General features: G+C 33.0%; 2 protein-coding genes and 1 long non-coding RNA gene across 3 annotated transcripts; 1 reads left to right on the top strand and 2 right to left on the bottom strand.

Moving 5' to 3' along the window:
- The first annotated feature begins 506 nt into the window (after positions 1-506).
- Positions 507-1985, top strand: LOC136274273 (uncharacterized). Its single transcript, XR_010712547.1, has 3 exons — positions 507-950; positions 1312-1478; positions 1674-1985. It is a non-coding gene; the product is annotated as an uncharacterized lncRNA (long non-coding RNA).
- Positions 1986-1987: 2 nt separating this feature from the next.
- On the bottom strand, positions 1988-2853 carry LOC136275054 (uncharacterized). The gene has a single exon (XM_066083331.1). The coding sequence runs from the start codon at positions 2851-2853 to the stop codon at positions 2047-2049; it is 807 nt and encodes a 268-aa protein (XP_065939403.1). The 3' UTR covers positions 1988-2046.
- A 3530-nt stretch (positions 2854-6383) lies between these two features.
- LOC117685884 (uncharacterized) lies at positions 6384-13346 on the bottom strand. Its single transcript, XM_066082267.1, has 3 exons — positions 12723-13346; positions 11675-11722; positions 6384-10916 (listed from the first exon to the last, which is right to left on the bottom strand). The coding sequence occupies exons 1-3, from the start codon at positions 13324-13326 to the stop codon at positions 7111-7113; spliced, it is 4458 nt and encodes a 1485-aa protein (XP_065938339.1). The 5' UTR covers positions 13327-13346; the 3' UTR covers positions 6384-7110.
- Positions 13347-16752: the final 3406 nt, after the last annotated feature.

Genomic DNA, 16752 nt, shown 5'->3' with positions numbered 1-16752 from the left:
TTATTCAGAAAACATGAATGTGCGCTAAAAAGACTTCAGAGTTTTAGTGACAAATACATTTTCAATGTGCACGAATTGTATAAAAATGCATTGATATACCGGTAAATGCAATATTATTATTTAAAGTTCTTAATAAGTTATCAAAAAAAGAATTTAGTAATGATATCTTCAAAAGCAAAGATAATATTATTAGAGAGGTTTAGCAAACCGACGTGTACGCGTACGTGTAGCAGGGGATTCCCCCCGGAAATGTGCGCATTACGTCATCAATTTTACGAAATTCTACAAGTTGCTGTAAACGTGTGAAACAGCGAGTACCCGTAAGTGCAAATTTGTAGCTTATATTTTCTTTAATATTATATATTGTGATAAAAGTGTGTGTTTTCCTTAAACTTGGAGACTTATTACGAGATTTTTTTACAAAAAACTTTGTCTTTCATTAAAAATTTTGTTTTTATCGAGTGTTTAAAACACCTCTATCGTCTTTAATTAGGCCTATAGGCTTCTAAAACACACTGAGCTGTGACTAATCGTGTATAATTAACTTTTCAAATTATAGAAAAGAGTTATTAAATGTAAATAAAGTTATGTTAAATAAAAATAGCATAGCTTTTTAAGAGAGAGAGAGAGAGAGAGAGAGAGAGAGAGAGAGAGAGAGAGAGAGAGAGAGAGAGAGAGAGAGAGAGAGAGAGAGAGAGATGCTCTGTTTATGTTTTCACTTCTTCTCTTTTTACAGTTAAACATTTCGGAGCGTAAAAAGCAAATACGATTTTCGGAGAATGATGATTTGTCACTTTTGAAAGAAGTGTTAGCAAAAAATCCATTTAAAGACCGGAAATTAGCGATACGGTCAGCAGGGGTAGCTTTGTTGTGGATGGCAGACGGGTCAGGGAAAGGACGAATCTAATGTTGGACCATCATAAGAAGAGCAATGCCGAAAGCAAGAAAAAGTAAAAACAAAATTAATTGAATATCAATGTAGTGTAGCTAAATCTTATTATAATTATACTATACTATAGAGTTCTCAAGTTAATTTCATGAATATGAATTTCTAAATAATTTTAATTGTATTTTAGCTGTACATTAATTTTCATGACTTCGGTGCCGCATAATGTTTAAAAACTAAACAATAAATTCTGTTATGATTACAATACATGTATATGCATGAAGCACTAATCTAAGATGTGTTGAGGAGGCAGGGGTAATTACACTGACGGAAAATTTAATTATAAAAGTTTATATGAACCAAATGTATACGTTTATCAAACCAAACCTACAAGAAAATCTAAAGATTACATGTGATCTATTTAGGTCAGGTGTTGTTGAAGAATATGACGAGAAAACGGCGTTATAAGACGACATTTTAGAATTAAAAGAGGAGGAAGAGAAAGTCAAGGAAACTGAAAAAGAAAAGAAGTCGGCGGATGATCAGAAAGGAAAGGACGTACGCAAAAGAGCTCTTGAAAATTTGAGCAAAGGTAAATAAAACAGAGAAAACATGGGCGTACCTTGAGCTTTATTTTAATGAGATAAATAACACCGAATCTTAAGTCCGATTTTGGAATAGAATTTAATTATTAATTTTCTCATGCCAACACTGTTCTAAAACTGTTTTATATGTTCTGTGTTTCGTTGCTTTCAGTATGATAAACTTTTCAACTTTTTTATTTTAGATGAAGAAGAAAACCAAACTCCAAAGAAAAGAACATCTTCTACAAATGTCATGGAATACTTACAAACAAAGGTCAACATTGAGAACGAAAATAAGAGAGAAGAGTTGAAGTTAAGGAGCGAGGAGCTTAAACTTGAAAGAGAAAGATTTGAGTTAGAGAGAGAAGAACGCAGGGAAAGAATAGAAACTGAGAACAAAGAAAAAGCTTTTATGTTACAACTTCTCGAGAAAGTATTGAATCAAAAATGAATTTCAAATATGATGAGATAAAATTGTTAATCAATAAATATCAAATTTAACATTACATTAATAAAACATGAATAAAATTAAATACTCCTGTCTCTCTGAATTACATGTAGCGTTTTTGTAAAAAGTCAACGATGCAGATATTCCTGTAGGGATGGGGGATTTAAACCGAAAAAGGAACCTATTTCACTCCCATACAAGCATGTGTGGCAATTTGCAAGTAATGCGGCTACTTTATAGTATTTTCCGATGGGTTGAAAATAGAGTTTGTGGTTTGTTTTGTAATCAAGAAAAGCAAACAGATTCAAGAGTTTTCCGAAACCCCACTCCACACAAATTCTGACGCTTGACATGCGCTTGTTAAATCGCCTTTGGTTAGCTGATAGAACTGCACCTTTAAATGGGGGAATGATGTATGGGGTTAAGGGATATGCAGGATCTCCATATACACAGTAGACTTCGTTGTTCGGAGTAGTCATGTGTCGATGCATGTCAATTTCTACCCTACTTTCTCTTAACAGACCAGCATCGTGTCGTCTCCGTTCTACTGGTCCATAAAAGTGGGCAATGATTCCATTTGGGGCCATGATACTTTGAAATTTTAGGCCATGGACCCTTTTGTGACCATTATAAACAATTCGTTGATTATGTGCTGGGCGACATATTGGACGCACAGTTCCATCGATAAAACCCCAGCAATTTTCTAGAGGACTGTTTTTATTTTTAATAGCGGTTGCCATGACCTGGAGCTGATTAAGTGATAACCAGGGTCTGTCCGATGTATCGAGAAGATATGAATAGTTCTCGTAAATATAATCAAGACTTGTATTAAATATGTTTGACAGTTCGAATTTTGTTCTTCCAAATAGCGGTGATAAATCATCGAGACGATTTGGATATGCTAGCCGCCGAATCACAACGCACAACCCTTCCATTCCAGAACAAACTGTACGATAACTGCATCGAAAAACCTGTGGAATTTCCAGCATGCATCTCAAATCATTTAATCCTCCTTTATCAAAACGAAATAAATGCTTACACTGAGTATCTGAAATGTCCTCTAACTATAGAATTGATGGATATTTTTGGGATTGCACTGTGTCCAGAAGCAATATATCATCATCATCTAAAATTGCTGCCAATGTATTTGAATTGAGCGCCATGTTGAGCAAAATTGTTTATTAAAAAATGATTGGCTAACACATTCAAATGTATCCAATCATAAAGACGTTTGCATGTAAAATACTTACACGTACACGTTACAATTGTTAAACAAGAAAAAAAGAAAAAACGTGTACGTGTAATTCTGACTTGTAAGCTACACGTACAAGTACGCGTACACGTCGTTTGCTAAACCTCTATATTATAAACAAATAAAACAATTGGGCTATATACCTAACATGAAAAATGACGTTGAAGAAATCATAACGTAACGTTGCAAGGTGGACAACGTCATCAGTAAAAAAAAATCCATAACTTTAAAAGCCAAATAAACTAAGATATTTAGAGTTTTTCAATCTTCATGAAACTTCATAACTTTAATTTTCTGACAAATATAGGTATAAATCTATAAAAATCTGAAATTGTGAAATTCTCATGGGCGCAATCATGTATATTCCATACATAGTCAGTGAACATTTAGGCCTATATAGTTGATAAACAGTCATTGATTTTTAATGAACACTGCAAATTAAAAATAGTTAACCAGCCTTAATGGATTTGCTAAACAGGGAACTATTCACTAAATGAAACAAAAGAAGGCAATTTGTATAATTATGCCATTTTCTATTTTACACGATAGGATAGGAGGCAAAGTTTTTATTTGTCCCCCGCTAACACTGATAAACATAAGTTTACAACAGAACACAATGACAAGATGTTGAAGAGAACATTTATAGACATGCTTTTTTCTTCAATCCTTTTTCTTTTTTCCATAAGCGGGGGGCACAAATTATCTGTATAAATTAACTGTGTTACTTTGTTGATGGTAAAACATGAGAATTAACAATTGCTACTGTACAAACGTGCTATATCGTATAGATTCAGTGATTGTTAATTTTTGAAAATTCAGTTTTCAAGCGTATTGCTTTTCAAACTAAACACAGGCAAATCATTTGAGTGCTTATAGGTTATGAAAAAAATATTTTGATAGAAAGTTGCCATATTATAATATATCAGCATCAAATAATTTTTCACTCGGGTATATCCATTGAATCGGTAGGACAATGAAGTAGTCTTTAAGAAAACTAGTTTCTATACTTGCAGAGTATATTTATTGGGAAAATTAGAAAAGAGGATTTGCAATTGTTAAGCAAGTATCAAAATTTGATTATCGTTTGAAAGAAAGAAATGAAATTGTTTGATGTACACCCTTTTCAAACCTGTCAAAATTCCCTATGTTTACTTTTATTTTCATAGTTTTTCAGTACAGACAAATTTTGCCGGATAACGAATCTGACTTTACACCATGAATTTAATGAGCTTTCATTCAAGAGGTCCTTCGTTGCTGAACGAAAATTAGGGCCAGAGCTAAGAACCCTTAGGTTAACATTACCGCTTGTGATGCATTACTTGACTTAACCATACAGACCAATTATTTTAGAAAATTATAAACTTTCTCCTATTTACAGCAGCCTTCAAAGTTTTACTTATTTAAAGTAAATAATAAGGATTTATTATGGGCATGAAAAAAAAACCCAAAACAAACCAAAATGCATCATGTGAAGTAATAGGATAGGGAACCATTTTGTTTCGTTCCCCAAATGTTTGGAATTATTCAACCCTCATGTTATGCATCGATTATAAACAACACAAACTTGATAGTGGAAAAAGGTACACGTTTATTTTTGATTTTCCAGAATATCACTCATATTGAGGCTCTAGCTAAAGCGATGTCGAAGTCGTTATTCAATAATCCCCGCCATGACGGCAGGAGCGAATTTCAACATGAGGCGAAATAACGCGATACCAATTTTAAGTCGTTTGTTTTGTAAAAATAAATTGTACATCATTATTTTGTCCATTAAAATATATTGACCGGGATAACTACTGCAATGATTTTATTATATATATTCTTTAAGTTAGCATAATCATCATTTAAAAATATACACAAAATTTGATATAAACTCGGACCAAGAAGCTTTAACAACCCAATGATATGATCGATTAACGAATGTACTTGTATGAGGACTTAAACCGCAAAAAAACCGAGGTTTTGTTTTCGCACCCTTGCTGCTCTAAGACACAGAGGATGCCGCAAAATTGCAGAGATGTTTATACACAGAATTGCTGAAGAACTAAAGCAACAACAAAATAACATTTGTATTTGTCTGCAGTTTATTGACGTCTTTGCTATTAGAATTTTTTTTTTTTTACATTTTATCAAACATACATGTAATAATGAAATAACTGTAAATGCAAAAAAAAAAAGAAAATAGTAAAAAAAAAAAACACAATTGATTATCATTTTTCAATTTTTGTGATCGGCTTCGGCCGACCACTGTTGTGTCTATATGAGGCATCTGGCAAATGCTTCCACGTGCGCACACATTTCGCTTGCATAAGTAGTTCTTATAAAAACTTGAAGTTTGGTTTAGTATTTATATAATATTTTACTCAGTTTTATTTCAATTCATTTACCTTAAGAGATGCAAACATACATACAATACAGTTCGACCTCTTAATTCAAGAATGCACATTTTGTCTCACGCGTAAGAATTTCGATCGAAAGATTCATTCAGTAATGCAGTTGACCTCGATGAACTGACCTCAATCATAAGAAGATGCTCCATGAACTGACCTCGATCTATTGATGTTGCATAATAGTAGCTAGGAAGACGGCTTGATTTATAAACAAGGTTACGTTATAATGCGACCTCAAACGCAAGTTATGATGGCATTCAATGTTTTTCCGTCGCATTGAATTATTTTAATACAACTCTTTCTTTGTATACGTATTAATGCTCTTTGAAGAGCCCTAGCTACTCAGTATTCTGAAGAGGAAGATACATTAACATTTAATAATTACGTTTAAAATATAAAACTAGACGGAGTTTACGAACGGCGTTTCGCAAATTTGTTTCAAAATTAAATTTGTTGACGGTTTATAATGATGAAATTATAGTGTACAGATTCAAAATATTCTTTATTTTGTAAAAATACAGTACTTTTTAAATTATTTTACATCAAACTGATCATGTTGATTGCTTCTAGCTATCAATATATCATTATTGCCGATTATTCCTTTAAAAGGAATACTTGTTTTAATTCTTTTTAAATACTCTATTCATTATATTGTTACAAATATTTGCTCATATATGGCTTTATTTTTAGTTTTTCCATACCAATTGGCAATTAATTCAATTATTCTACATTTGTAGCATAAAAAATGATATTTACACCAGAAATGTAATACATTTTTATAAGCTTTACACAGACTTAGTCAAAATACAAGGCTCGTCGATAATCCATTTGGATAGATATGTGTATTATCATAGTTATCCAATCATATGCTTGGTCACACTATACGATGACCAAAGTAAAATTGCATGATGTTGCCTCTGACATATTGTATCAAAAACATGCAGTAATTGTTAAATGCAAAACAAGAAGAAAATAATTGATAATTTTGATTTCTCGCCATTTCATTTCAATATTATTTGATCAATTAAAGCAATAAAAGCTATAAATTCGTTGTTAGCTTTGCATACAACTAATACAACCAATTACTAACAGCTTCATCTATATTCTGTTTTTTCTAAATACAAAATCTAAATCAAATCAAAGTACATGTATACATCACGTATTCATAACACTACTTAAAAAATCTGCCAATAACCGTATGTTTGCGTCAAAAAAGTATACAAATGTAAAATGATATTTTCATTCAGCAACAGTGTATAACTGTGACAACAAAGATACAATCAGCGTATCTCACAATAATAAGAAAATATATTTAACTAGACATAGGTAAACAATTCCAGTCTTGGAAAATACTAAAAGCTATATTCATTCATCCAATTATATCATGATCAGAAGTATTTCATTTGCTTTATCTGGATAGTTCTTAGTTCCCGTTTCTATCAACTCAGAAATATTATCTATTTTTATGAATGCCATGTTCATAGCTAGCTCTAGCTCTTTTTTAAACTTCTTGTCTTTATTAAGTTATGAACACTATCTAAATGATCTAACTAACATGCTGTTGTCAATGGTGCGTTTTTTATATTTGGTAGACTGGCAACACCACCCGCTTTTGTCAACTCTTTGAGGATATTAATATCTCTTCTATGAAATGCTATTGTAAGTGGGGCTCCAAATCTATCACTTATGTTGACATCAGCCCCACTTTTTATTAGTTCTTTGACAATACATGTATCCCCATTATTGCATGCAGTTGTCAGAGGCGTTCTATTCCCATCGCTTAAATTTACATCAGCCCCCGATTTTATCAACACTTTTAAAAAATAAATGTTTCCAATCGCACATGCAACTGTTAGAGGAGTTTTCTTTCCGTCGCTTAAATTAACATCAGCCCCTGACTTAATCAACATTTTTACATCATACAATTCCCCCCTTTCACATGCAATCGTCAGAGGTGTCCCATTTCCATCGAATAAGTTCACGTCAGCCCCAGCCTTTATCAACTCCTTCACAAACCCTTTCTTTTTTATTCCACAAGCAATTGTCAAAGGTGTTTTATTTCCATCATTAAGGTTGACATCAGCCCCCGCCTTTATCAATTCTTTTACAATACCCAAATCCCTTCCTACACATGCAGCTGTTAAAGGAGTTCTATCCATAGACTTATGATTAACATCGGCTCCAAAGTTCAACAACTCTTTCAATATATGCACATGTCCCATAAAACATGCATCTGTCAGACCCCCATCAGTATGCACATCAGCTCCATTTTTAACCAACTCTTTAACAAGATCTAAACTACCTTTAGCACATGCAATTCTTAGGGGCGTTCTATCTCCATCGCTTTGTTTGACATTAGCTCCCGCTTTTATCACTTCTTTCACTACATCGATGTCTTCTACTTCACATGCAACTGTTAGAGGTGTTTTATTTCTTTCGCCCTTATTGACATCAGCCCCTGCTTTTATCAGTTCTTGTACAATACCTAGTACTTTGTTTTCACAGCCAGCTATTAGAGGTGTTATTGTTCCATCGCTCAAATTGACATCAGCTCCTGCTTTCAATAACTCTTCAGCTACACTTGATTGTTTGCTATTACACGCAGCTGTTAATGGAGTTTTGTTTGCATACCTTATGTTAATATCAGCCCCGGCTTTTATCAATTCTTTGCTTATACACAAATACCCTTTTTCACAAGCAATGGTGAGAGGATTCATGTTTTGAACATTTAAATTGACATCAGCTCCTGCTTTTATCAACTCGACTACTATTTCCAGATGTTCGTTTTCACATGCTGTTAAAAGTGGGGTGATGTCTCCACTATGTAAATTGACATCAGCCCCAGAGGTGATCAATTCTTTAACCACATCCACATGGCCAATTAAACATGCAGCTCTTAATGGTGTTATAAGTTCTTCAGTTTGGTTGACATCGGATCCTTCTTTAATGAAATCTTTAACGACGCTCAAATACCCTTTATAGCATGAAGTCGTGAGTGATAATTCTTGGTCAGGCTTAAGATTGGCTTCAGACCCTGCTTTAATTAGCATTTCGACTATATCATACTTTTTATTTGACCAAGCAACTGAAATTGGATCTGTTTTCAGTGAATCACAACGTTTATCTGATTGTTTAACATCAGCTCCTGCTTTTATTAGCACTTCAACAACATCCGAATGTCCCATTTTACATGCTGATGTCAGTGCTGATGGGGATTTAGCCGCTGCACTTCCATACTGTTGTTTATGTAAGTTGACAATAGCCCCTGTTTTTATTAACAATTCGACTACCTTTACATGTCCCATTTCACATGCAAATGTTAGCGGTGTATATATATGAAAAAGTAATTGTTTGTGTAAATTGACATCAGCACCTGCTTTTATCAACATATCAACTATATTCAAATGTCCTTGATAACATGCAGCCATTAGAGGTGTTTGTAATTCGCCACAATTTACATCAGCCCCAGCCTTTATTAACATTTCAACTATGCTAGCATGTCCTTTTGTACATGAAGAAATCAGAGATGTGTCCATCACATATCTACTATTAAAAGGGACAAGATATTTTAACAACTCGTCTGTCATGTTTACATATCCTAAACTACATGCGATTTCTAATGGATTATCACGCATACGAAAAACAGTTTTGAAATCTTCCTCAGCCAGGCATTTTAATAACACTTTCAAAGTGTCCGTATCTCCACTAAAACAGCCAAGACAAAGCAGTCGATTTTTGTCGTTATCTGAATCGTCATAGTCAATAACGCTTTCATTTGTCATGCCATAATCGTCATCAGAATCATAGCTATCCATGGTTGAAGGTCGTTGACCTTTAAAAAAGGGATTTTGAAAAAGAATGTCGGTCTTGCCTTTTTCCTTTACTAATTGTTCTGTAATGTAGTGTAAGATTTGATGGTGCCCATGATATATCACCCAGCTGATGGCATTTACGCGCGTGTAAACAGCGTAATTTACTTCTATTTCATTGAATAGTAAGCCAATTTTGTCGCAAATAAAAAGTTGACTTTTTTCATGTTTCTTTTTCACATACTTATAATCGTGTATTTTGAGGTTTTCCAGAAATATAGAATATAGTTCTGAATACGATTTCGTTTTCATCACTTTCATAAACGCTTGAAGCACAGATTGCGCTTTCAAAGCTTCATTTCCAAAAACATTGAAAATTTCTTTATTTTCTACGTCCCTAAACAAACGCTCACCTAACATTTGCAACAGAGTGTTTTCTGTCAATTTAATAGATAAATCGATCACATTTGTTTCAGCTTCCGGTTTATGTTGTTGGTCATCTTTAGGCATTATTATACTTTCACCTTCCATTTTATCAGCATCGAATGTGTTTACTTTGATGTAATTGGCTATATAGTCACTGCTCATATACTCCAACATAAGCTTTCGACACCGATGACCAAAATGATAAGCAACGATTTCGAACATGGAGTCATGAATAAAGGTAAACTCACTTTCACATTTCTTTGTGTAAGTTCCCTCCATTTCTGACAAAGCATCAATGAACTCGAAGCTCTCTGTGTTTGTCTTTACTTTACATTCCTTAAGGAATCTGCATTTCTTTTCACTAATTATGTTTCCATTGTAAGTACTATTGCCACTCTCTAAAATTTCTTCTGACAATTTGTTTTGATTTGCCATCAGTAAAACTAATGAGGCATACTGTAATTTGTACAAGGTTTTCATACCATTAAGTTCATTCAATATGCAGGGAATTGGAAGTATAAAGAACTTCGGACCATAAATGCTATACCTAGTTGAAAACAATTTGCACAACAAAGGAAACATATGTGATGATGATGCCAGATCTTCTTGTGACAAAATATTTGTATCCAACTGATATTTAGTCATCAGATCGCGTTTGTCCTGATCATTTAGCGCAATTCCACTACTATGTAACAATACGATATTATCTTCATTGCTCAGAAAACTTTCTGCAAGAGTTTCGTGTTTATATACTATCTCTCGGCATGTCATAAGGACCTTGGTTTTTGACACGGTAGGGTTTACCAAAGTATCTTCATACCTGCTTAACAAACTGAACGCTGCGTTGTCTAACCCTAACTTGCCTAGCACATCATCAATGACAAACACTTGTGGATTGCGGGGATCACAGTAAGTTTCTATGTCTTTGATGTCTTTAATGTTCAAGATTTCGTATCCTTCGTTTTGTAGCTTTAGCGCTATGTGACGTGCTGTAGCCGTCTTTCCTGAGCCCGGAACGCCAACAAACGTCACGTAGGACTGGGCTCTAACTTTATCCAGCATTGAAGGGAAGCTGTGAGTTTCTAAAAACACCTTTTCATCTTCTTTCCATTCGGAAATATCTAGAAAAACGAAAGAGAGAGAGAGAGAGAATAGACTAGTAGATATATCGTTTTTTGTTAAGTTTACCAATATTTTTGTTGGGAGAGCTCTTTTAATATTGTTGAACAACGTCAGCAAAACTAATTAAAATCTTGGAAGCGTAATTAATTTTATCGCTGTTATTAATTAAAAGGAAATTATATCAAGGTTTGCACTGGACCATGATATAAATGCATGTAACATTTTAGCAATACTGTCTTATATTGTATTTTTTGTGGAATTCAACTAAAAAGTCTGATTTTCTTTACATCGTAATTGATCTTTTAAATAAAAGGCACAATATGGTTTAAAAATTATATTAAGGCATATTGTGTTTTGGAATGGAACACTCTAAGTTTTACAATGCCTAACTTTCGAGAACTGGAACAGAAGGAATAAGAAATGGTTTTAAAGGATGGCACATACGTGTTAATATGCCAGTTCTTTTAAAAAGGTTCAACATCGCTAGTTCAAAACATAACTTAAAAATAAACGATCGTTTATTTTTTCTCTATAATTACCATACAAAAATCCTGTACTTTATAAAGGAAAGAGTTGATGATGAACAGATGCATTTTATCCAAACTAACGCCGACAAATAGCGTTCTGCATACATGTTGTTTTAACAAGGCCAGCACAAAGGTTCTATACATCTTATACAAACCAAATATATTTACGCGCATGGGTTACATTTTGTAATAATTTCAAAAGCTTAAAACATTAATATGTGTTGCCTTACTTTTGATTGCAAATGGAACTTTTGCATTTTCCAAAACTTCGATTTTCTCTGAAAAGAAGAATGAACATATGTTTTACAAAACCCCTCGAAAAGGGAAATTATACTGTTAAAACTTGCACCTATTGGCAAGTATTTCATTAGAACAGAGTATATATACGAAAGCAAACAATATTCTTCCATGGACAGCATTTACAGTAATCAGATTTAGGATAAAGAACTGATTAAAAAAACAAAACATGTGCCTTCAAGTTAAATTCATATGTTACATAAAAATACATTGATAATGATAAATCAACCATTGTCCATGATAAGAACAGCTATGAAAACATGTTGGTCATCCAAATATATTCAAAAGAAAGTTTGTTTTCGAATCAATAATTGATATGCCTATTGAAGTGCTTAAGAAGATTTGATGAAATTATCAATAATTTTATTCGAAATTATTAAGAACATTACACTATATTTACATTCTACTATGTTTTTCCATTAAATTCTGTGATGTTTAAATGCGTCTAAATGCAACACCTATTCACTGCGTTTGAATTGACAAGAAATTTACGTTAGTAGTTCTCAAACAGTGATTTCTATGTTATCGATGAAAAAATATATTTCTTAAATGTTGTCAAAACACCATGTTTAACAGTTATTCAACAAAAAGTTGATTTTATTATTAAAAACAAAATTTTTAGAGTTATTTTTCATAGATAATATTTTCATGCTCGTCATCTCAACAGTCTATTAGATAACCAGTTTAAACCGGTTTAATAAAACAGCTGTTCTTGCTCTTACTAAAATACTCCCTCCGTTATATGCAATTTATATCGATTTCATTAAGTAAATAATTGATTTCATCAGTAAGAGAATGTAAATATAAGCATTGAATGGTTTATTTTTGACGTCGTCGTGTCTGCTCACCCGACGGCAGTTATTGACACGACGACGTCAAAAACAAATCATTCAATGCTATAGTAAAAAACATTTACTGAACATTACAAACATTACAAAACATCGCGTTGGTTTCCAGAATATAAAAATATTTAATTCTTACGTTCGAGATGTTCAACAGTTTCTTGTAGTTTTTCAACAACCAACAATTTGTCGATATAATTCTGTTTTACTTCAGGGTCCATAGAACACGACTTGAGCTGTGTCACAGCGTCCTGGTGATCAGTGCAACTTCCAATGTATGACTCTAATTCCTTCACAATCCCAAAAAGGTCATTCCATTGGTTTATGAAATCAGGATCTGGGAGAGAAAAACTCGCTACATGTCCGTAATAATCGTTTCTGATCAAACGAATGCGCTCTATGTTTGCTGACACACTCCTGTCTGTTGGACTTGGTTTATTTCCCCATTTTAGTCTATGTTCAGGGATTGAACAAATGTTACGTAAAAGAAAGTAGAGCAGTGTGGTGTCAAAATGTGAAAAGTTCCCGCCATAAACGATATGTTCTTGTGTTTTGCTTATTGGAGGCTTCTTGTGTCTTGGGAGATTGGCAAGAAAAGTCTTAAGATTTTGTGACAAGGTAGCTGGAGGCATTTCTTTTTTGAGAACAGCACGTAATACATCAGTGCAGGGACCAAGGATAATCCGGGCTATACGAGCAAGGTTGGTGGTTTCCGAGGTAGAGTCGTAATTTGATGTAGCCATATCGATCTTAAAAGGCACTATTTCCTGCAAAAAAATAACATCTAATGTAAAATGCATAATTTAAAAAAAAAATCAAATATGACATATTAACTCTGGTATTAAGTGATAAGATCTACAAACTTGTGCAAAGGAAATGTACTTCGATGTAGCCTCGTGTATCTGATGTGGCTCTTTTTTACGATAATTGAAGGCCAAGAAGTAAAGTACGACTGTCGTTTCGTTAAAGCAATATGAGCTGCAATTTTCATGATACATTTTTTTAACAAAAATGTTATTTTCTACTAAACTGAAAAAAATATCATGATTTTTAAATTTCTTTTCGCCATTTTCGTGAAAAGGGCCGTTAAGGAGCTTTAATCGGAGCGAAATAGAATTATTGTCGTCCTTTACAAAAATTGATTTGCTATATGTTCCTTAGAAGAGTTATCTCTCCTCTGACAAAGATTAATAATTTTCCCAACCTTTTTTATTATAAAAGTTTAAGATACATGCTACTTAGCATACTAGCAGGTTTTTACAGCAAAAAGAGTTATAAAAAATACAGCTCATATTGCTTTAAAACATATAGTCAAATTAAAACAATTTGTACTATTTGATATTAACCAAATAATTTCGAGCAACTGATTAGTGTCTGCTAAATATCTCTGTCTCTCTGTCTCCCTCCCCCTCTCTCTTTGTCTCTCTCTCTCTCAGTGAAATTCTCTCTCTCTCTCGTTCGCTCTCCGTCTTTTTACAATTTGCCTCCCAAAATAATGATTTCTTATTGATGTAACATAGTGATTAATTATGTCGTATATAAACAAAACAAAGTCACCATAGGTCACAGTACCCAAATTACAAATATCTGGGCTCACTTGATGAGTATTGGAACCGTTTTCATAAAATAGCAATATATCAGGGTCTAAATAGATGCATACAATCATTATTAATGAATTAACTGAGTTTTTAATTGTGTTAATGCATATTGTAAACATAAACAATAATAGAAGGCTCAACTACCTAATATCTCAACTTAAATTGACTGTTGTACACGTTGTTAACAAATTCCTGTAACAATTTCTATTCGATCTTTCTTACCTTGATAGAGGGATCTCTAATTATATAATGGCATAGACTATTAATAAAAACTAGATGTTTTTTACCGCTCATTAACTTTGTCTCGCAAACTTGAGGTATTCAGAATGTAATAAATCGCAAGATTACCTCGTAATCTCTTTAAATATTTGTTGTAGACTTACAATGATAAAATGAAACACTGTGTATTATACTCTCTTTTATGTTTAAACTACACTTTTGTGCAGAAAAAAAACGTTTTATTTGTTGATAAGTCAACATTTAGTAAACCGTGGTTTGTAGCTATAGCCTGCCAATTGCTTACTCAATGAGCCCGGATTGAAAAAAATATATTTAATTTTTTTCATTAAAAATGAATATATTTAGAAGAATATCAAGTATGGGCAACCGAGAGTTGTATTTTAATCGTTAGGTTTAAAGTGAAATGCACTTTTCCCGTTTTTAGTAATGTGTGAAAACGGCCTTTTGCCATGTTTAATGTCTGGAAAATACCAAAAGTTAGGACAAACAATGGAATACATGTATGTTATAAGGGTTTTAAACGTAACTTGCAAATTGAAAATAAGAATTCGTAATGTTTTTACCAATACACAACCAATTGCAACAGAAACATATATTTATTTATTTTTTTATGGAAAACTCGACTATCACTCAAATAAATTTAAGAAACTGTAATAGTGAACTTGAACTTGTAATAGTAAACCTGAACTTAATATTGATTTTATGTTAAAGAGCAATCTGACTATGATCATTTCTTTTTCCAGACGCTTTAGTCATTCACGGTAGTTATTCTCATTTTACCGTTGCTTCAACTAAAAAAGAAAAACCAAGAGTTTTTGTTCACAAATAACAGAACACACCGACCGGAAGTATTCCTTGTAAAGAAAATGCCCTACATTCAGATATCGTTAAGACTCAGGGTACTCAAATATCATAGACTGTCGCATAGCGCGCTCTCGTCAAGCCGTGTTTACATGTCGTTAATGTTAAGGTTGAGTGATTCTGAATCGGCCATCTAACATCCAGAACAGTCTTTGTCTATTCAGATTCTAATTTTTTTTCTTCTTGTTGATATTTTGTTTTAAAATTATGACAACAACATATTAAACTGATAAAAAAGATCAAATTATCTTAAGAAAAACTAAAATCTTTCTCAATATAAATAACGATTCAGGTAGAGGGCTTAATAAGTTATGGAACTTGTGCCCAATACCACTGTGTAAATATACAATCAAATATGTTCAAACTAACGATTCTAATGAAACAACCCCTAACCCCAAACGTGTACGATTTTAACATGATGACAAGTGAAAATATAGAAAAAATCAAGTTAGAATTGTTTATCATGTCTATGAAGATTAAATCATAAATCCGATTCTTAAGCTGCAAAATATTAACATGTCAAATTAAAAATTCGATAGGAATACATGCACCCGAAATCCAAATACAGTTATTTAAAACAACAAAGCTTGAGAGCTTTCATGGAACATGTACAATGTTAAACAGTTCTAATGTCTACAGTAAACAAATTGTCACACAAAAACAACAATACAGAGAATAATTTATCAATTTGACAACTTTCGATTTGGCATTTTACCTTAATTGCAGATCCAATGCTTTAAGACACGCATTGTGCACTTACAGCTGCACCGATCCAATGAAATGATTGTCATAAGGTCTAGTGAACAGCTAAAGTCTTGATTTACGTATTAGGTAACGGTGCAGTTGTATGAAGTGGAAGGTCATTAAAACAATCAAATCAATTATGCGTGTGTTCAATGATTACAAAATTGAATTTTAAAAATATGAACGTTGCACGAGCTCTCTCATACGTTGCACGAGCTCTCGCATACGTTGCACGAGCTCTTGCATTCGTTGCGAAGGTCATAAGATGAATTGCATTTGTTAATGCGCGTATTGTGCGATCATGAGATTTGCTCAACATGTCTCATGTTATCTTGCAACGTTTTACTATCATTGCACGACTTATCAGTAATATGCTATGCTTTGCCACAATAGTATATATACCCTGTATAAGCATCTCTGTTTCAGACCACAATTCAACAATATACATTTATTGCATGTTGGTGAGGGAAATTTGAAGATTTATTTCTCCAAGAAACAACATATTTCCCCAGGGCATCGCCCGAGGGAAATTTGTTTTTCTGGGTGAATAAATCTTCATATTCCCTGAACATAAAAAATTGTTTGATTGTTTGATTTCCTTTGTTACTATCTCTCTTTTCTCTCATAATTTCGAATCATAGATAGTTAAGTTGGTTTTGTGATATACAGAGAATCACAATGATTAAATAGTTTTGATTTAATCATACTTGTCTACATCATATGCTC

Source organism: Magallana gigas, chromosome 4 (assembly GCF_963853765.1).
Source record: "Magallana gigas chromosome 4, xbMagGiga1.1, whole genome shotgun sequence".
Taxonomy (NCBI): Eukaryota; Metazoa; Mollusca; class Bivalvia; order Ostreida; family Ostreidae; genus Magallana; species Magallana gigas.
The sequence above is the reverse complement of the archived record's forward strand: the minus strand, read 5'-3'. Positions and strand labels throughout refer to the sequence as shown.

What these genes read in the sequence shown, in the direction of transcription:
- LOC136275054 (XM_066083331.1), bottom strand. Translation starts at nt 2,853, where the DNA reads ATGGAAGGGTTGTGCGTTGTGATTCGGCGGCTAGCATATCCAAATCGT.
- LOC117685884 (XM_066082267.1), bottom strand. Translation starts at nt 13,326, where the DNA reads ATGGCTACATCAAATTACGACTCTACCTCGGAAACCACCAACCTTGCT. An exon ending in AACTGTTGAACATCTCGAAC is followed by an intron (nt 11,723 to 12,722) that starts GTAAGAATTAAA and finishes TCTTCTTTTCAG; the next exon opens with AGAAAATCGAAGTTTTGGAA. An exon ending in AGTTCCATTTGCAATCAAAA is followed by an intron (nt 10,917 to 11,674) that starts GTAAGGCAACAC and finishes TCGTTTTTCTAG; the next exon opens with ATATTTCCGAATGGAAAGAA.